At 43.5% G+C, this 21,503-nt stretch overlaps 2 protein-coding genes across 5 annotated transcripts in view; both read left to right on the top strand.

The window, feature by feature from the left end:
- Window positions 1–21,503, top strand: part of GET1 (guided entry of tail-anchored proteins factor 1) — a 101,522-nt gene that overhangs the window by 65,872 nt on the left and 14,147 nt on the right. The window lies entirely within an intron of this gene.
- LOC141129294 (PH-interacting protein-like) lies at window positions 5,791–21,281 on the top strand. Of its 4 annotated transcripts, none has more exons than XM_073617241.1 (6): window positions 5,791–6,138; window positions 6,252–6,321; window positions 8,764–8,802; window positions 11,079–11,192; window positions 15,549–15,701; window positions 21,099–21,281. In XM_073617241.1, exons 4-6 carry the CDS (start codon window positions 11,115–11,117, stop codon window positions 21,264–21,266), a joined length of 399 nt encoding a protein of 132 aa, XP_073473342.1. In that variant the 5' UTR covers window positions 5,791–6,138; window positions 6,252–6,321; window positions 8,764–8,802; window positions 11,079–11,114; the 3' UTR covers window positions 21,267–21,281. The 4 variants fall into 4 exon arrangements, with proteins under 4 accessions (XP_073473342.1, XP_073473341.1, XP_073473340.1 ...); XM_073617239.1 differs by having other exon boundaries at window positions 5,811–6,138; window positions 11,076–11,192; XM_073617240.1 differs by having other exon boundaries at window positions 5,791–6,321.

The following is a 21,503-nucleotide window of genomic DNA, read 5'->3' as shown; positions in this document are numbered from 1 at the left end:
ACCACTCTTATTGCATTGGTGATTAGAACAACTGGCCTTCATTCACATCTAGGCAATTTGAATTGTCAGCGAAATCCCTGCGATTCCACAATCACGGCAAAACGCGAGACACATTTGCGATGCCATTATTTATCAATGGCACCAGAAATGCGGAGGGATCTCGTGCAAACAAATGTCCCGTGAAATCGCAGCAAAATCAGTCCGCATTTGTGGTGCCATTGGGAAATAATGGCATCGCAAACGCATCCCGCGTTTTGCAGTGATTGTGGAATCTCGGGCATAATCGTAGCGATTCCGCCCTCATTTCAAATTGCTTAGGTGCGAATGCAGCCTTAAAGCAGAATTCCACCCAATAATGGAACTTCGACGAATACCCTCCTTTTAGAGGCATCCAGCTCCCACGTCCTCCCGGGGCTCCGTGGCACCGGAAGGAAGTTCACCTCTCCCCCCTCCCTCCCTGCAATCTTCTGGGACACGTCACAGGTCCCCGAAGATTGCCCGGCCAATCTCAGTGCGGCTCATGCATGAGCAGTGCATGCCCGACTGTGAAGCCACAGCCGGGCGCCCGTAGTAGTGATTGAGAGGAGCGGGGCTTCGTACGCCCACATCACTGAACCACTTTTTTTTGTAGCTGCTGACTTTTAAAGTGACTCATCAATAGGGACACAGACCGCAATAAAAATAGTGGTTCTAACACCGGTCCTCACTATCCAATGTTAAAAAAAAAAAATACGTTTTTTGCCTTTAAATAAACTTAGTTTTTTTTTTCCCGTGTGGTAGCCCTATGGGGAATAGACTTAATATCTATCTCTCTTTTGAATTGTTTTGTAGATTAGTATTTTAGTCTGACATTCTAATATTTTAAACATATACCTGCTTTAGTTTTTTTTTTTTTTTTTTTTTTTTTTTTTTTCTGCAGCACCACTAGGAAACTTGGTCAGCTGTAGGTGCTACTGAGTGGCTGTAAACACTTAGTATTAATGTTATTCATGTAGTACATATTTGTATAATGCTCTTCTCTGTGCTACTTAAAGAAAAACTCCAGCCAAGCAGATAAATACACAGGAGAAAAATGTCTGTCTCAAGATGTGCATTTTTGTTCAGCCAGATGGGAGACACCCCTAGCAGTCAGCCACAGCCAGGTTCCTGGACCACTTTGCTGAATAAATCTAAAAGATCTAGTCTGGTCCAAGACTCTACCCAACCTATGACTGTGAAAGACCAGCAGCACATTGATGAAGTTATCCCTGTGTATTCTCTTTCCTGTAAGCATGTTCATTGTAAGAGGTAGAGGAAAGTAATACTGCTGCATTATAAATGGACCCTTTATTCTTATAATGACACAGCTGGCTTAAGTGGTGTTTTTATCTGCCTGGAGTTCAGCTTTAACCATTGCTTACTGGGCACTTAAACCCCCCTCCTGCCCAATTTTTAGCTTTCAGCGCTGTTGCACTTTGAACGACAATTGCGCGGTCATACAACACTGTACCCAAATTAAATTTTTATCATTTTTTCCCAAAAATAGAGCTTTCTTTTGGTGGTATTTAATCACAGCTGGGATTTTTATTTTTTGCTAAACAAACAAAAAAAGATGGAAAATTTTGAAGAAAAAAAAATCATGTTTCATAGTTTGTTATAAAATTTTGCAAACGGGTAATTTTTCTCCTTCATTGATAGGCGCTGATGAGGCGGCACTGGTGGGCACTGATAGGCTGCACTGATGGGCACGGATAGGCACAGTCAAGGCGGCACTGATAGGCACAGTCAAGGCGGCACTGATGGTCACAGTCAAGGCGGCACTGATGGTCACAGTCAAGGCGGCACTGATGGTCACAGATAAGGCGGCACTGATGGTCACAGATAAGGCGGCACTGATGGTCACAGATAAGGCGGCACTGATGGTCACAGATAAGGCGGCACTGATGGTCACAGATAAGGCGGCACTGATGGGGACAGATAAAGCGGCACTGATGGGGGCAGATAAGGCGGCACTGATGGGGGCAGATAAGGCGGCACTGATGGGGGCAGATAAGGCGGCACTGATGGGGGCAGATAAGGCGGTACTGATGGGGGCAGATAAGGCGGCACTGATGGGGGCAGATAAGGCGGCACTGATGGGGGCAGATAAGGCGGCACTGATGGGGGCAGATAAGGCGGCCTGGAATGGGTGGCCTGAGATGGGGGGCATGGGTGGGTGGCGCTGGGGGGCACGGGTGGGTGGCGCTGGGGGGCACTGGTAGGCAGCACTGCTGCCTATTGCTAGGTGGCACTGGCAGAGGGCATAGGTGAGCACTGAAGTTCTGGTGGCACTCTCCGTGATAGGGACTGATGTCCCTCTCACAGCCGCCGGTGATTGTCTTTTTTTTTTTTTCCTCCTCACGCTGTCAGCGCGAGGAGAAAAAATAGCCAATTACCGGCTCTGTTGATGTCACATTATCAGCTGTCATTGGCTGACAGCTGATCACATGGTAAGAGGTTGGGATCGACCCCTTACTCTGATCTGTGATCAGGCGAGTCTCATAGACACGCTGATCACAGAGCGCGCCGCACGCACCCTGCAGGGGGCACGCAGGCTGCTCGTGCACGGAACTACGTCAATAGACGTAGTCCCGGCAAAGCAGGTCTGCGCTGTAGCCGTCATTCGGCTATAGCGCAGATCTCTAGTGGTTAAGCATATCCTCTAGAAAAACTGTTAAGTTTTGTACTTAGTGTAGATAATTTGTATATAACTTTCCCTTCAACCCTCACTTATTCTGTTGCTGCTCAGAGGCAGTGCTATATGCTGGTTCTGTCTTTTTACAGCAGTGCTATATAAGCCTGGATTCACACTGGTGTGATGCCAGACATCGCATGTGATTCGCACCTCATGCCTGTGCACATCACATGCGATGTCTGTGCGATGCGAATTCAGCCATACAAATCGCATCGCATTTGCACCAAAATGGTTCAGGACCCTTCTTTTGGTCCGCACTGGAATCGGATCGCATGGGTGTTCAGACCCATGCGATCCGATTCAACAATTCGCACTGTGTTCTGCAAACAGATTTGTGGGTGTCAACTTTGTATTGACACCTGCAGCGGTTTGCAGAGAGCAGTGTGAACTGCCTGCGAGTCAGGTGCGATGCGGAAACCTGCACCAGAATCGTTGTGGTTCCCGCATCGCACCAGTGTGAGGCAAGCCTTAGAGCCGGAGAAATGCCATCTTCTCTCGCATTTCTTTTTGTCCCAGTTATGTACGATTTAAAGTGTTCCTGTGCTGGCATCATTGCATAACCCTATATATGGGTGTTTTTCTGAACGTGTGGTGGAGGACTGTATAAAGAAGGCCTATTGAAAAATATGCAAGTTGTTTAAAGTGGTTCTAAAGGCAATTTTTTTTTTTTTTTTACCTCGATGCATTCCCTTTTTTCTTAACGCAGCCCCAAATAAAAAAAACCGTGCAAGTAAGAAAGAGGCCTTAAAGATTTTGAATATTAATGGGTCTTTATGACTGACCCATTGCACTGACATACTGTAGTCATGTCACTGACATCATGAAGTGTCATGCGTGCAAAATCCAATCATTGCGCCATTTTAGTTGCAGTGCACATGCCAAAGTCCACATCCATATGAGCATAAACATCCACCTGTGCGTGTTTTGTATGTTATCTATATGTCACTGTTGCTGTGCCCCTGTGCCAGTTTGATTCATCATTCCAAAGTCACTGTCATTGTAACAGTTGCTATAAGAGTACTTGTGGGCCAGTCACCTCATATTACTTTGCTTTAAATGCAGGTACCAAAATATGAAAATTGTTTCCATGGCACGCTGATGTACCTATGCTAGTTAAAGGCCCATCTTGCCATATTTACTAATTTCAATAATGTACAGTGCATCTGAAAAGTATTCGCAGTGCTTCACTTTTTCCACATTTTGTTATGTTACAGCCTTATTCCGAAATGTATTAAATGAATTATTTTCCCCAAAATTCTACAAACAATTAACAGCCTTTGCTCAATACTTTGTTGAAGCACCTTTGGCACCAATTACAGCCTCGAATTTTTGAGTATGATGCTACAAGCTTGGCACACCTATTTTTGGGCAGTTTCTCCCATTCTTCTTTGCAGGACCTAACAAGCTCCATCAGGTTAGATGGGGAGTATCTGTGTACAGCCATTTTCAGATCTCTCCAGAGATGTTCAATCGGGTTCAAGTCTGGGCTCTGGCTGGGCCACTTAAAGTGATTGTAAACCCTCGTTTTTTTTTGTTTTTTTTTTAAATAACAAACATATCATACTTCCCTCCACTGTGCAGCTCGTTTTGCACTGTGTGTCCCCGATCGTCCTCTTCTGGGGTCCCCCGGCAGCTCTCGCAGCTCCTCCCCTTATCAGATAACCCCCTAGGAGAAGCGCTTTCCCGGGGGGGGGGTTACCTTGCTGGCACGCTCCTGAGTCTAGCATTTCGAATGCCGGACTCGACCCTGGCCCCATGGTCATTGGATTTGATTGACAGCAGCGGGAGCCAATAGCTGCGCTACTATCTATCCAATCAAGAGCCGAGACCCCGTGGAGAGATGGAGAGCGCATCTCTGCCGGGGGAAATACGGGGCTTGGCTAAGTAAAACGGGGGCTGGGGGGCCGGTCACTGCCAGGTGTTTTTTCACCTTAATGCATAGGATGCATTAAGGTGAAAAAACACAAGGGCTTACAACCTCTTTAAGGACATTCACAGAGTTGTCCTGTAGCCACTCCTTTGTTATCTTGGCTGTGTGCTTAGCATCATTGTCCTGTTGGAAGATGAACCTTAGCCCAGTTTGAGGTCCAGAGCACTCGGGAGCAAGTTCTCATTAAGGATGTCTCTGTACATTGATGCATGCATGTTTCCCTCAATCCTGACTAGTCTCCCAGTTCCTGCCACTGGAATACATCCCCACAGCATGATGCTGCCACCACCATGCTTCACTGTAGGGATGGTATTGGCCACGTGATGAGACATGACACTTGCCATTCAGGCCAAAGAGTTCAATCTTTGTTTCATCAGACCAGAGAATTTTATTTCTCATGGTCTGAGAGTCCTTCAGCTGCCTTTTGGTAAACTCCAGGTGGGCTGTCATGTGCCTTTTACCTGTGGAGTGGCTTCTGTCTAGCAACTCTACCATACAGACCTGACTGGTGGAGTGCTGCAGAGATGGTTGTTCTTCTGGAAGGTTCTCCCCTCTTTACAGAGAAATGCTGGAGCTCTGTCAGAGTGACCATCGGGTTCTTGGTCACCTCCCTGACTAAGGTCGTTCTCCCCCGATCGCTCAGTTTGGCCCGCTCCTAGGAAGAGTCCTGGTGGTTCCAAACTTCTTCCATTTATGGATGATGGAATCCACTGTGCTCATTGAGGCCTTCAATGCTGCAGAAATGTTTCTGTACCCTTCCCCAGATCTGTGCCTCAATACAATCCTGTCTCCGAGGTCTACAGACACTTCCTTGGACTTCATGGCTTGGTTTGTGCTCTGACACGCACTGCTAACTGTGGTACCTTATATAGACAGGTGTGTGCCTTTCCAAATCATGTCTAATCAAATTTACCACATGTGGTGGTCTCCAATTAAATTGTGGAAACATCTCAAGGATGATCAGTGGAAACAGGATGCACCTGAGCTCAAGTGAGTATTATGGCAAATGCTGTGAATACTTATGTACATGGGATTTTTTTTTTCTTTTTGGTTTTTATTTTTAATAAATTTGCAAAGATTTCAAAAAACGTATTTCACGTTGTCATTATAGGGTATTGTTTGTAGAATTTTGAGGAAAATTAATGAATTATATCCCTTTTGGAATAACGCTGTAACATTACAAAATGTGATAGAAGTGAAGCGCTGTGCATACTTTCCGGATGCACTGTATTGCCTGTGTTGTATTGCCTTGAATATGCATTCAGCTCATTGTATGTTCTGTCTCTGTCTTCATACATGACATTTTCTCCCAGGTCAGCCTTTTTTTTTTAAATTAAACTTGCTAAATCTCAGTCCCTGCTCTTCATGTAAACTGCTTTTTGTCCCTGCATTAGAGTTATACAGTTGGTCATTGCAGTAGTGATGTACAGTTGCTGTATGAACTCAGGGCAGACTCCTAATAGGACTGTATTTTGAATAGCCCTGCATCTCTCGGGTAATCCATTTGTGTTTTTGTATGTGTATTAATAGTTTGGCCCCTATTCACACAGATCTACATTAGGAGCCCTAAAACAAAATGAAAACATGATGAAAGGCTTTGTTTTGCAGGGACAGCAGCTGTACACGCATTGAAGACCTGTGCAATACTACTGAAGAGCAGGACTCCTGTGATGGACAGGTAACTTTGTGCATTAATTTAAATTGTGAAGCGCTACCTAACCCAGGGCCTATAGCACTAGACCCTTGTACTGTAACTCAATAGTGACTCTTAAACAGTAATACCTCAGATTGCGATTTAACGCTGTTTACGAGTGTTTCCCAATGCGAGCTATTATTTTTTTAAAATCCTGACTCTTTTGTGAACGTTAGTTGTCTCGCAAGACCAGCAGGATTCAAGCCAATGGGGTGTGCAGTACCGCATTTGGCCAGAGGTGCGGGGGCGCCGGTGAAACTCGGAAACACTCCGTTCCCGAGTGTCTCCGAGCCTCTCCCAGTGTCTCCGAGTGCATCCGAGCGGTCTCCAAGTGTCTCCGGCGCCCCCCCCCCAATCTCTGGCACATGCATACGATAGCAGGGTTTTTTGAAGTTGTAGTTGCCCTGTACTGCAAACAGGTTCTATAATCACATTGATATCTAAATTAATTTTACACCTAATTCAAGCATTACTTGTGACTGTTCACCATTGGTCAATGCAGACTTTCCCTGTGCAGATCTGGCAGGTGAGCACCAGCTATTACCAAGTTTTAGCTTCACTCATCTGCTGAGGAATGGAATGGCACTTCCAGGGGCTCAGTGTTGCATTCACAGATAGGGCAGTTGCTTAATCACTCCAGCTCTGGAAGATTTTCCCCCCTTCATGACCAGGAAATTTTTTGCTATTTAACACTGTGATACTTTAACTGGCGGTTGCGTGGTCATGCAATGCTGTACGCAAACAAAATTTATATTATTTGTTACCCACAAATAGAGCTTTCTATTGGTGGTATTTGATCACCACTGGGTTTATCTTTTTTGCACGATAAACACAAAAAAGAGCATTCATTTTGAAGAAAAAAATTTAATTTGTACGTTGTTAGAAAAACATATCCAATAAAAAAATGTAAAAAATCAGATTTCTTCATACATTTTAGGCCAAAATGTATTCTGCTACATGTCTTTGGTAAAAATCCAATAAGTATATATTATTTGGTTTGCGTGAAAGTTATAACTTATACAAACTATGAAATGTATACTGGCATTTTTTTTATATACTAATAGTGACTTTATAGTGGGACAGCAGGCAATCTGACACTAATGGTCCATACACACTATCCGAAAATCGGACAAAAAATGTCGCTTTCGAAACGATCGTACGATAATTGGATTGTTAGTACAGAGCTTTTCGAGAGACGATCACGACACTTCATCCGATATCATCTGATGGGACAAACGAAAATGTTTCTCGAATGATACCAGATTGTAAGATTTTCGTATAATCAGTACAGTTGTCGTCCGAAAATACAATAAAAATACACTTCAACACATGACTTCCGATTTTTTTTTAAATTCTGTCGTACGAGAGTTTTCGTAACTTTAGTAACCTCTCCATTTTTGATATGCGACTAGCATACAAAAAAAAAAAACGGACGATCTCTGGTCCGATTTTCAGATGGTGTATACGGGCCATAACTGGCACTTTGTGGGAACTGGCTAACTGCCACTGAGCTCTCCAGTGACACTAATACAGTGATCAGTGCTAATAATATACACTGACACTGTACTAATGACACTGGCTGGGAAGGGGTTAACATCTGGGGCGATCAAAGTGTCAACTATGTTCCTAACAAATGTTAATGTGTGCTGATTTTATTTAGCAATGTGCCGTTTTTTTTCCCCCTTTGCAGGGAAACAAAAACCGGCACATTGCCGCTGTCAGAAGACAGCTTTGTGTTTACATACACAAAGCTCTCTCCTGTCACTCGCTACAATGATCGAAGGGGCCTGGCCATAAATCATTGGCCGTGAACCGCTGATCGGCATTTGCTGGACCTACCCGGAAATACTGAATCGTGTGTGTGTATGTGTGTGTGTGTATATATATGCACACTGTAGTTTTACTGCTGCAGTCGGCACGCGGTTAATGATCTGTTCTAAGAAATTTCCATTTTTTGCTTGTCGCTCCCATAGTGGAGATTGCAGGTTTTTTCGTTAAAGTATATGTGAACCCTTACCTTGTGATATATATATATATATATATATATATATATATATATATATATATATATATATATATATATATATATATATATATATATATATATATATATAAAATTTCCCAGTGAATAGCTGTGCAGGGGGTGGTGGAGTGGCAGCACAAGCCAGAAAACTGATCATGCTGGGATGAAGGTGCTCTCCTGCCTAGCAGGGCCAGTTTGAAATGGGAAAGTAGAGGGACTGGCACGAAAAAGAGGTATTTCACACAAAGGAAGCAATGCAAAGAGGGCGGGATACTTTAAAATACAAGCACATTTCAGGAATATGGAATGTTGGGGTAACATTCTTTAAGCAGTTTGGTAACAGTTTGTCGTTTTGGATGTATACATTGCAGCCCACTATCTGTTGTTTCTTGTATATTTTTCAGGAAAATACAGTTGATCAACCTAGATCATCAGGAAACACAGTAAGTTTTGTAGATCCAGAATCTTTAGCGGCAGAAAATGATCCTTGAGTTGCTTTAATTTTAGGCATCATGAGCATGGCAGGTTGAGGCATCTGACCTATTTTTGCACCTAGAAGAGAAAGCTGCATTCAGCGTGTAGAGAAAATAGCGGAAATGGAGAATTTAATCCATCAAGCTAAAGAGAACCCGACGAAATATCAAAACGTGGGCTTGCTATTTACACTTTCGAGACTCCTGAGATTTCCAACATCTCTTAAACAACTCATAACTTCACCACACAGTGTGAACAAGCAGACGTCTCCCACACACATCTTCATCCACAGCAAGGATAGAGTCCCTGCCACCTCCACCTACCCATTCTTAACCATCCCTCGCAAAACGAGAGCCCCCCGCACATCACTTGGGGGAAAAAAAATAAAACCCAACACCAACCTTCGAATGTAGGGCCAACTTAAAGAAATTATATAGGTGAGCTTCTCTACATAATTGTCTATTGCCACAGGTTAGCCCTACAAAACCCTTATAAACACGAAGAGGGTCAGCTCCACCACTGCGTAAACCAACACTGATGGGTCATCTCAAAAAGACAACAACCGCCCCCTCCCTCACACAGTTTGACCCCCTTAGGGGTGTTGGGATTCGGGTAGGATTGCATTGGTTCACCTGATCCTCTAATGCAGACTCTCCAAGACCTCACAACAGAGACTCCTCTGATCACAATACTCTATACACGCTACAAATGCTCTTCATGTCAGATGTATGAGTACATGTACCGAATTTATCAATTGAAGTTTCTGTTGCTCTTGTCTGTAAACTTAAAATTTAATAAACGTTTGAAAAAAAAAAAAAGAAAGCTGCAACATGCAGCTGCCCACAGTAATGGGTAGCTGTACGCAGGTATACACTATGCTTGCATAAACTCGAACACGGTTGTAAATCCCCAAGCACAGCTTTTTTTGCGTTCCTGGATTCACTCCTGTGCACGCATTTATGCAAGCAAAGCATATATCCACATACAGCTTCCGTAGAGCTATTCAATAATGTGGGCAGGTCTACCCTGCAGCTGTCTCTACAGTTTGTAAATACAGTAATACCTCGGATTGCGAGTAACGCGGTTAACTAGCGTTTCGCAATACAAGCTGATATTTATTTTGAATCTTGACTCGGTTTGCAAGTGTTGTCTCACAAGACGAGCAGGATTCAATGGGGAAACTATGGGAAAACTCGCTTTGATATGCGAGTGCTTTGGATTCCAAGCATTCTCCTGGAATGGATTATGTGCATAATCCAAGGTTCCACTGTATGCCCAAAATTTACATTGGATGCCTGAAGGCATCCATGTGCATTGATTTGATCAAAGATTGTATGGCTCAGAGTAGTGGGAAACAAAGTCTTACTTTGGAAGTTTGCAGTCGGGGTGTCCAAGCTGAGGTGTCCTCCCACACACCAATAGACAAACGGTCATCGAGTGAAAGAGGCAGCCGGCAACTCCATATCATCAAGCATATTTATTTTCAAGCCTCCACAGTGAGTACAGTCAGCAGCAGACTAGTTTAGGCGATAAGCCTTGTTCACAGCACTCATGCATGTGCATTGAGCGTCACGTCCAGCCTTGCAGTTGTAAATACTGCCGTGTACTTGACTGGAAAGGCCGAGATTTTTTTTTTTTTTATCTCAGCCTTTCCTGCCTAGGGGGAGAGATGTGGGGTCTTATAGACCCTACACCTCTCCATAAAGAGGACCTGTCATGCCCTATTCCTATTGCAAGGGATGTTTACATTCCTTGTAATGGGAATAAAAGTGATCAAAACAAAATAATTTAAAGGGAAAGTGTTTAAAAAAATAAAAAAAATTTTTAAGTGCCCCTGTCCCCGCGTGCTCGCATGAAGTGAACGCATAGTACGGCGTGACCACGTGTAGATGGTGTTCAAACCACACATGTGAGGTAGATGCGTTAGCTAGAGCAAGAGCAATAATTCTAGCGCCAGACCACCTATAACTCTAAACTGGTAACCTGTAAAAATGTATAACGTGTAAGGGTTCTGAGTAATTTTCTAGCAAAAAAATGATTTTTACATGTAGGAGAGGAATGCCAGAATAGGCCCGGTATGGAAGTGGTTAAATAAACAGGAGATTTCACTACCATTGTATTTTTTTTTAATTATTATTTTCTCTAAACTGGAAACCTATTAAACATTTTTGTTCCTTTATTGTCACATATTACAAATTTTGCATTTGATTACTGCCCATTATAATGTAAATTTTTTTTGCAGCAGAGATTAAAAACCGTGAATAGCTGGAAGAGGTGCTGCATGGACCTGGTTGAATTCATTATAGTATGTGAAGATTCTGAACCATTCAGACAGCCTGTAGACCTGGAGCGGTACCCTGTAAGTGTGAGCAGGTGCTTTTTATAAGCAAGCTTGTATATGTAAATTATAAAATAATTGGGGCCTATTATTTTGGTAGGATTGGACAGGAGTATCAGTTATCCCATTGTTAGATTGCTGCTTCAGGAATGCTGTAGAAACACTGGGAATGTCGTTTTTACAGTTTCTGACATCTGTTTATCGTTGCGCATCATAGAATATGTCCTCTTACTGGGGACAGCAGATGCACTTTTCCACAGTCAAACGTAAACTTACACATGAAGCCTTGACCTCCGCAAGGCTCAAAGTGTAGTTTGAGACCATGCAGAACACTAACCTAAATTTTTTTTTTTTTTTTTTCCATTTAGAGTCAGAGGAAGTCTGTAATCTTTGGGTTGGACTGCTGCCTACAGAGGAATTGGACACTGGCAAGCACACAAACTGTAGCTGGCCCAGGTTAACCGCTTCAGAGTTTACTATTGTTCTAGGAGGATGAACATCTTTTACCTCTGCTGTGATGCTCATGGAGTGAAGCCTGTCCATCTTTGAAGTGTTCCGTGGATGGAGCTATGATGCGCTTGTGGGCAGGCACCCGGCATTTCAATTTATCCCTGCAGGGAGGATGGGAGCAGTGTTCCCTTTGATTTGGCAACGAACTGGAGTTTCACTGCCTGCCCTCTTCTCAGGTTCACCACACAGATGTCTATCGAACGCACTTAGGTCTTTTGGATCAAGATTTCACTGTCTCCGTTCCTGTGGCAGAACAGCTCCAGAGTTTTTACTCCAATCTGTTCACGGTTTCCCATTTCAAAACTCTGAATATCATCATTTGAGTCCTGAAATTCTTCTATCCAATTTATCATCACCTCCTTTCACACGGGAGACCTTCTGTAGACATCAAAAGATGCTTACATGTCCATATGTTTATAGCACACCGATTATTATGCTTAGCTTTGGAGTCCTAAAACTACCGGTTCATGGCCCTGCTCTTCAGCCTCCAGTCTGAACCTCTGGTTTTTCACCAAGGTGTTGGCAACAGTACTAGCCTTACTGCTCTCTCACGGCATCCTTATTGTAGGATACTTACAAATCCTCCTGTTGAGGAAACCGCGCAGGCTCTGTTGGACGTAGCTTTGATTGTCCAGACTTTACCACAGTTTGGATGGATCTTAACCCTTCAGCAGTCCTCTCAGACTCGTCATGTGGAGTTTCTGAGTCTAGTCCTGGATACAGCTCAGGGCAAAGTGTTGCTTCCACAAGAGAACTGTTTGGTTAAAGAGCTGTCTGACTGTTTTTGCATGAGAGTCCCTGGCTTGATTGTAATCTCCTTTTGAAGCTGTTTCTTATACCCACTTTTACTCTGACCTCCGCAGCGCAACATTCTGTGGGAAAATTCAGTCTCTAGACGAACCTATTTGTTTGTATTGGCCCAAGTTATCTTTGGATTGGTGGCTCAGAATTCAGGTCCTGGAGTCATGATATGCCTTGCTTGCTTCCTACCTATTTTATAAGGTTCTTTGTGATGAATGGCACTCTGTGGGCTAGGTATGCACCTTATTTATGTAGGGGACTTGGTCGTTGGAGTAGTCTCGTGTCCTTACGGCATCCTGGAGCTTTGGGAAATTTTGCTGTCCCTGCACTGTTGGACCATCCTGCTTGGAGGATCATCTGATTCAGGTAGACATGGCACGTACATCAATCTTCCTAGAAGAACCAGAAGTCTTGCTGTGCAAGTGAGGTAGATGGGATCCTTTCCTGTGCAGACTTTTGTTCCAGTCTTGTCAGCAGTGTGTAATCTAGGTGTAGACCATTGGCAGGCAGTTTTCCACAGCCGGCAGCCCCTGGACCTGGGTTCAGAAACAAACTGGAGAGGTTTGCCTCCGGGTACAGGGGTCCTCCTGGGATTGCAGTAGTGCTGTTGGTGGTCTATGTAGTTCCTCAAACTTGTTCTTTGTTTGCTTCATAAGGTCAAGATGGAGGGCTTTCCATTGCTCTGGACTGGCAACTGCTTTGTGGCAACTGCTAGATCATCCGCATCCCTCCATCTCAGTGGCTGTTCCAGGGGAATCTGAGTCGGTGATTCCTATGATGCGCAAAGCAAAGACGTTTACTTCAGCAAGGTCTATCATTAGACATGTATCGACATACAGGGGGTCTCACATATAGTTTCTCCCATCTGTTCCCTTGTGACTTAGGGAATCTGGTCCTCTGTCTTTCAGAATCCAATGATTGAACCCATTAGACACACCTCTACAGCCTTATCCTACAAAGAATCCTTTCTGGATTTGCATAGGGACAAGGTGGTGTTGCGGCCCAGGACTACCTAATTACCTAAGGTAATTTCTGCCTTCAACTTAAATCAGTAAAATGTTCGTCCATCTTTCTCTGTCCAGAACTAGTTCACCAAAAAGAAATTTCCCTCCATTGTCTGCATGTGTTAGGGCTACTTCATTAATTCCATGAATGCTTCCTTGGCTTTTCAGCATCAGGAAATAGCTTCTCAAAATTGTACAGCTCCGACCTGGTGTTCTGTTCACATGTTCTCCAAGTTATACCAGGTGAATGTTTCTGCCCATGCCAACTTCAGACGTATTGCCTTTCAGGCTGCTTTTTGATCTGCAGACTGCCCCCAGTCTTTTTTTTGTTACTGGCCAGTTAGCATTTGTTGCCCATTACACAGTTAAATAGCTTTTGGTAATTCTAGAGATTAGGCTTTGTGTTCCTTTCAAAGGGGGAAAAAATATTCAGTTTTTGTACTCAACACTGCTGATAACATCTTTTCCTGGAGTTCATTGAGGGGCACATGTCCCCTCAATCTGTGCTTATGATCATGCTCTTGGTTGTCTTTGCTATAAAACCATGACCAGTGTTCAATCCTCCTGTAGGCAGCAGTATAACCCGAAGGATAAAGACTGTGTCCCTAAATGCAGTCCAAGAAAAGGATTTTATCCTGGGTGCAGAAATCCTATTTTTGTGTTTGTTTTGGGTAAAAATGTGCAAGAATATGAACTTGACTCTTTTGAGGTGTTTTGTTGTGCCCTTGTTTTAACCACTTGCCAACCGGCTCCTGTACATACACGTCAGCAGTTTAAAGATGGATATCTCAGTAACGGCAGCAGCTGCTGCCACAACCGGGGTATGCATCTTTTGGGTCGGCGATCCTGTTTACGATGATGGTGGTCTCTGCGGCGTATTCGCAGCGAGATCACCGTTGGCAGCGGGAGAGGGGCCCTTCACCACTTACCGGAGCCAGCGGCGATCGGGACCTGTCCGTGGCTGGGTATGGAGACGAGTAAGGGGAAGATAGCCCCCACCCGTCTCCATACTATAGCAGGGCGGAAGCGACGTCAAAACATCACTTCCGCCCATACATCTTAAAGGGCCATTTTTCTGTTGTCATTTTTTTAAATAAGTTTTTTTTTTTTTTTTTTTTTTTTTTATTGCATTTAAGTCCAAATATGAGATCTGAGGACTTTTTAACCACAGATTTTATATTTAAGAGGACCTGTCATGCTTTTTTTCTATTACAAGGGATGTTTACATTTCTTGTAATAGGAATAAAAGTGACCCATTTTTTTTTTTTTTTTTTTTTTTAAAAACAGTGAAAAAATAAATAAAATCAAGTAAAATAAATAAGAAAAAATGTTTTTTCACAGCGCCCCGCCCCGACGAGCTCGCGCGCAGAAGCGAATGCATACGTGAGTAGCGCACGCATATGAAAACGGTAGTCAAACCACACATGTGAGGTATCGCCGCAATTGTTAGAGCGAGAGCAATAATTCTAGCCCTAGACCTCCTCTAACTCAAAACATGCAACCTGTAGAATTTTTTTAAATGTCGTTTATGGAGATTTTTAAGGGTAAAAGTTTGACGCCATTCCACGAGCGGGCGCAATTTTAAAGCGTGACATGTTGGGTATCAATTTACTCGGCATAACATTATCTTTCACTATCTTTTCAATATAAAAAAGAATGGGCTAACTTTACTTTTGTCTTATTTTTTTTTATTCAAGAAAGTGAATTTTTTCCAAAAAAAGTGCGCTTGTAAGACCGCTGCACAAATACGGTGTTACAAAAAGTATTGCAATGACCGCCATTTTATTCTCTAGGGTGTTAGAAAAAAAAATGTATAATGTTTGGGGTTCTAAGTAATTTTCTAGCAAAAAAACTTGTTTTTAACTCGTAAACACCGAGTCTGATTAAGAGGCCTGGTCTTTAAGTGGTTAATGACTTGTGTCGCTGGAACAGGAAATAAAGGGAAATTTCCCTCAACAGACACATGCTACAGTTATAACCTGAATTAGTCGCTAATGCTTCCTCATGCTTTACAGAACCCCAAAAAAAAATTGCTGAAGAACAATGTGCTTTCTGTCTGTAGGATTACTATGATGTGGTAAAGACCCCTATGGATTTTGGGACCATTAAAGAGAAACTGGCAGCCGGGAATTACAACAGTCCATTGGAGTTATGTAAAGACATGAGATTGGTCTTCTGCAATGCCAGGTTGTACACACCCAACAAGCGCTCTAGGGTGAGAGCTGCAGATTTAAAATATTTATTTGCCTTCCACAAGCTTTTTATTGTGTTTTTAATAACTTTTTACTTTGTTTGATGTGCTTTGAGCAAATCAAGGTTTCCAGTTTTGCTAGACAACCTTTTAGGTTGGCTTCACATAAGCTACAGTTGCACAGATTTTACCTTAAAGAATAATTCCATTCACCAGCAATGTTATACATGGTTACATTGGTCCAGCTTGGACCATTTCTGTCTGATCAATCCCAATCACTGAAGTAGACTTTGCTACTTTAGTGATCTCTGCTTTTAGGTTCCATACTGAACGGCCAGCCTGATGCATTGTGAACACCCCAGAGATTGGCTGCTCTGCGCGGGTGCCATTCAGACATTGAGTAGCATTCTCTGAATTAGTGCAAAGCCTTCTCTGGTTGAATGAGATCAAAAGAGCAAAAAGCCACTGCCCCATGTCTCCACCCCGTCCAGTCAGAGAACCCTTTGCAGTTCAGAAAATGCAAAAACTTCTCTGAATGGCCGCCCTTCAATATTCAAATGGCTGTAGAGCAACCCCTCAGGACAGGACCCAGAAGCAAGTGAAGATCACCTGAGTAGTGGTGTTTTCAGTGATTTCAAGCTTCCAGGGGCATCAGCCAGGTGTAGTTACGTTGGTCTAAGCTGGACCAGTGCAACTACATAGAACATGACGATGCCTGGAATTCTTCATGTAATCTGTTTCAGCTTACCAATCATTAGATGTAGTGACTGCATTCATTTCCTTTTTTTTTTTTTTTCTTTTTTTAGGCTTTTTTTTTTCCCCCACTGTTTTCACCTGGTGATATGGCCAGTAACACCACCTGTATTAGAACGCCCCCACTCTGGATCAGTCAGCACAGGGAGCACCTTTGGTCAGCAGCATTGTCAGTCTGGGAAAGAAACAAGGGGGGGCGGGGGGAGGCACCTCTAAGTGTAGTATTAAAACAGTATAATTTATTGCACAAGATTAAAAACACTTACAAGATATAAGTAGGAGTAATGCTCATCATAAGTATGTGGTCCTGGCTGTTCTACTGCGTCCCAAAGGTTCCTTGCACGATCCGAGTAGCTGGGAAAGGTTCAGGTTCTATGCTGCACAACATCACACCAGAACCTTTCCCAGCTACCCGGATCATGCGAGAAGCCTCCCACTTATATCTTGTAAGTGTTTTCAATCTTGTGCAATAAATTATGCTGTTTTAATACTACACTTAGAGGCGCCCCCCCCCCCCCCTTTGTTTCTTTTATATTTTTTGCAGAGTTGCTGGACACACAGAGGATGGCTGCCTCCTTTTTAAATCACCCCTTTACCGTGGTTCAACTTTGTTTTTACCTAAAGGCTGACTAATCAAATGTACATTATTACAAACTAAGGGCATTGCCTCCTGGAGCACCAGATACCCAGTTTGCCTCCACTTGTCAGTCTGGGAAGAGGGGGTAGAGGTAGACTACTATCAAATTTTAATTAAATCTAAACAAATTTAAGCCAAACTCTAGCTAATACTTTGTAATCCGTTGCAGAGAACAAAACTGATCATTGTAGGCAGGGTCGCCATCAGGAGGTTACATGTACTAGGTCCGAGTGTCTGCCGGGGCCCGGTGACAACCAGGAAGTGTGCAGGAGAGAGGAGCCGGAGGAGATATAGTGCAGGTCTGCAGGAGAGACGCGGCCGTAGGCTAAGCATTGTAAGCTGGCAGGGCTGGTACTCGGGAGATGGTATGAGGGAAGGACTTAACAGCCCTTCAGTTGCCCATTGGCTGAGGCAGCAGGAGGCGGCTGCTCCGCCTCCTGCTGCCTCCTTAGCCAATAGGTACACAGTGTGCACTGTCCATCACTGAAGAGCCTCGTGCTTCCTGTGTTGGTGGGAGGGACAGAATTCCTCTGTAAAGAAGCTGCTGCAGAGATCGAGGTAAGTGAAAAGAAAACAAGTGTTTCCCTGAAGCTGCTAGAAGGCATGTACAGTGCACAGCCTGTGCTCCCCTATCATCAATCACTGTATTGCCAGACCTGTTGCTGTCCTTTTAGCAGAGTGAAAGTAACATTACACATGTGCAGCATAGGTTTCAGCTTATGTCACCATGTTAAAAGGACAGCAATATGGGTAGCATTACAGTGATTATTAGTCCAGGTTTAACTAAACTAGCCATGCAGATTGCTTTTCAGGCCCCTTTCACATGAGTGGTCCGATCGGGTCCTCCTGTCCGTTTTTTAGGCAACCTGATCGGACCGCCCATTGTTCTCTATGGATCGGCAGATTTAAATGGAAATTTGTCCGTTTACACCCGCCTGCCTCTAATCTTCACTGGCTAAAAGAAAAGATTGAAGGGCCCCCATTCCCCTCCATCTGGCCAGATCAGAGGGCAATTGGGTGTAAACGGACAACATGAGCAGACACAGGACTGTCAGTTTCCCACTCAGCTCAGCAAGGGATCTACGGACAGATCCCCTGCTGAGAAAAACTGGATCGGCCCCTGTGAAGATTGCAGCTAGAATGCAGATAAGAACGGCCATAGATGGTTTGAATTCTGTTTAGCAGAGACTGGCTGAGATTCAAACTATGTATGGACAGGCTGAATGTACTCAAGTTAATCGATGGATCAACTTTAGTATGACCAGCCTGTCAGATTTTACATGCAATTATCGCTAGCAGCTCTTGTAGCCACTAGCAATAATTACTGTGTTCTCCTGGCAGGGGCGGTTTTCCCACCCCCCACTGGGAGAATACAATGGCTCCATGGCAGGGATTCCCCCATCAACACTATCTGTGTTAATAGGGGAATCAAGCTATTTTTTTTCCTGCAACCCGTGGGACACAGATGGGGACAAACAATCATAATTTGGCCAAAATCGGGGAAAAAAAGTGCTTGCTTTAGATATACTTTAGTATGATACATAACTAGAACATCTAACAGGGTTATGTCATTGCAGGAGATTTCCCCTCACTTTCTGTCTTGATGTCACCAGAAGAGGAAGTGAGGGAATCTCCCTGTGGGAATATAGCCAGCAATTGTTTATATATGTTTTTATATATATATATATATATATATATAATTTTTTTTTTTTTTTTTTTTTTCTCAATATAATTTGGACATTATAAGTCAACAATTGCAAGCTATTTCCCCACAGTGAAATTCCCCCACTTCCTGTTCTGGTGAAACTAAGACAGGAAGTGAGGGGTAATCTCATGCATTGATATAACCCTATTAGATGTTCTAGTTGTGTATAAAAAGTATATATAAAGCAAGCACTTTTTTTTTCCATTTTGGCTAAATTATGGAAGAGTTAAAACTACATTCTTTTTTTTTTTTAATATCTGTGTCCCATTGTGAGGTCACATAGGCGCAACAGGTAGTGAGAGAGAAATACCCTTGGAGACAGTTGCCACCAGAACTAGAGTCCCGGGATGGAGGAGGAGGACGACATGGGATGGAGGAGATGGGACTGGAGGAGTATGTGGGATGAAGGAGATGGGACTGGAGGAGGAGGATGTGAGATGAAGGAGAATGGACTGGAGGAGGAGGAGGAGGATGTGGGGTGAAGGAGATGGGACTGGAGGAGGAGGATGTGAGATGAAGGAGAATGGACTGGAGGAGGATGTGGGGTGAAGGAGATGGGACTGGAGGAGGAGGATGCGGGATGAATGAGATGGGACTGGAGGAGGAGGATCTGGGATGAAGGAGATGGGACTGGAGGAGGATGTGGGATGAAGGAGATGGGACTGGAGGAGGAGGATCTGGGATGAAGGAGATGGGACTGGAGGAGGATGTGGGATGAAGGAGCAGGGACTGGAGGAGGATGTGGGGTGAAGGAGATGGGACTGGAGGAGGATGTGGGATGAAGGAGATGGGACTGGAGGAGGAGGAGGATATGGGACTGGAGGAGAAGGACATGGGATCAGGGAGATGAGACTGAAAGAGGGGGACATGGGATGGGAACGGTGGAACTGCCAGTGGGCGGGCCCTGGGGAATGTTGATGGTCAGGGGTGGGGAGGGGCCAGGCCTAAAACTGTGTAAGGGGCCCCAAAATTTCTGATGGTGGCCCTGATTGTAGGCACCCCTGTCCATGGTAAATGGTTTGTCTCATCCCTGTAACTGTAAGAGGGCCTGTTCTTTTTTTAAAAACAGCAGACTTACTGGCTGGATCACCAGGTGAAAATAAGAAAAAAAGAGCCAACAAATGGAGCCATAACATCTAAGAATTGATAAACTGTAATATGTTTGCTTTTGGTTTTAATACTGCTTGAACATACCACAACGCTCAGCACAGTTGGTGCAGTGCAGCTAACCCCAACACACATAAGTGCAAGTGGTGTTTTGTTTACACATAAAAGGTAAAGTTCACCTTCGGGGAAAAAAAAAATCAATCCACATATTTTTGCAGGGAAAAAAAATGTAAATTAATTTTTTTCCCCAGGAGCCTGCAAAGCCATTCGTCCACGAACAGTGGATCGCAAGTGCAATGTCAGGCTCCTGCAGACACATTCTCCAGCTTTCTTGCCTGTACCTCTGTGCAGGCTTTCTGTTAGGAAGCTGGAGGAAGTGAGACCGTGTGCGGCACGGTTTCAGTATGGTATATATTTAATTATATGTGGAAACACATATATAATGTGGGCAGTAGTAGAAATAGTTACAACATAAAAAGGATAGATATATTTTTGAGTACAGCACTGATTGCGCTGAGGTTTTTTGTTCCATAAGCTGGAGGAAGTGTCAATGAACTATGAGGGCGCTTCTCAGTGCATGTATAGTTCATTGAGAACCACAAGCCATCAGCCACAGTAGAAGTTGGGACTTGTAGTTTCCTTCATTCACAGATCTCTGTGAATAAATGACATGGCTGTGGGAACAGAGCCCAGTACAACTACACCGATTTTGAATGACAGAGGTGGAGAGAAACCCCTGCCTGCTGTCAGGGGGGTTAAGGGCAATCAGAGGGTAAGGGGGGAGATGCTGGAACATGTTACTCCCATGTTTAGGGTGTAACATGTTTCAAAGGGTGAACTTGCCCCCCCTTTTCTTTTTCTTTTTTTTTTTTTATCTGATTTTTGTCAGTACTTTCTTTGTATTTACAATCCAGCCGCATTTTTTAGTAGGCCTACTTTGAACATATTTGCAGACCTTATATAATACAGACCTTTATCTGTAGCCTGTAGCAGGGCAATATGCAGAGATGAGAACGGTAGCCTCTGCAGGATACTCAACTATATACAAACTATACAAGTATACTATTTATATTTCTTGCCAGCAATTAAAGTATAGTTGGGTGATCAGGTTATTTCCTAGTGTCTATGGATGCTTTTGCAGTTGTATTGCATGATTGAAGAGTCGTCCTCTCTGACCCTATGCTTTAAAATTATCTGAATATGTTCTATTTTCATTTAGATCTACAGTATGGTATTAAGGCTTTCTGCACTTGTAGAAGAGAAGTTGAAGGTTATTTTGTCAGATTATAAAAATGCTCAAAGGTCCAAAAGCAAGTCTGGAGAATCAGGCAACATGAAGAGAGCTGGAGCCAAGGAAGGGCAAAATACCAGAAATTCCCTCAGGTAAGTTGTGGTTTTCTGGGTACCTAATGGGGTTATTTACTAAAACTGGAACGTGCAAAATCTGATGCAGCTCTGCATAGAAACCAATCGGCTTCCATTGTTTTTTTTATTTTTATTTTTTTTCTCCAAAGCCTAATCGAACAGTTAAAAGCTGATTGGATACCATGCAGAGCTGCACCAGATTTTTGCACTCCAGTTTTAGTAAACCAACCCCAAACTATCCCTAAATTTCAAATGATCC

Source organism: Aquarana catesbeiana, linkage group LG02, assembly GCF_042186555.1.
Source record: "Aquarana catesbeiana isolate 2022-GZ linkage group LG02, ASM4218655v1, whole genome shotgun sequence".
Taxonomy (NCBI): domain Eukaryota; kingdom Metazoa; phylum Chordata; class Amphibia; order Anura; family Ranidae; genus Aquarana; species Aquarana catesbeiana.
Note: the sequence above shows the minus strand (reverse complement) of the source record. Positions and strands in the feature narration are given on the sequence as shown.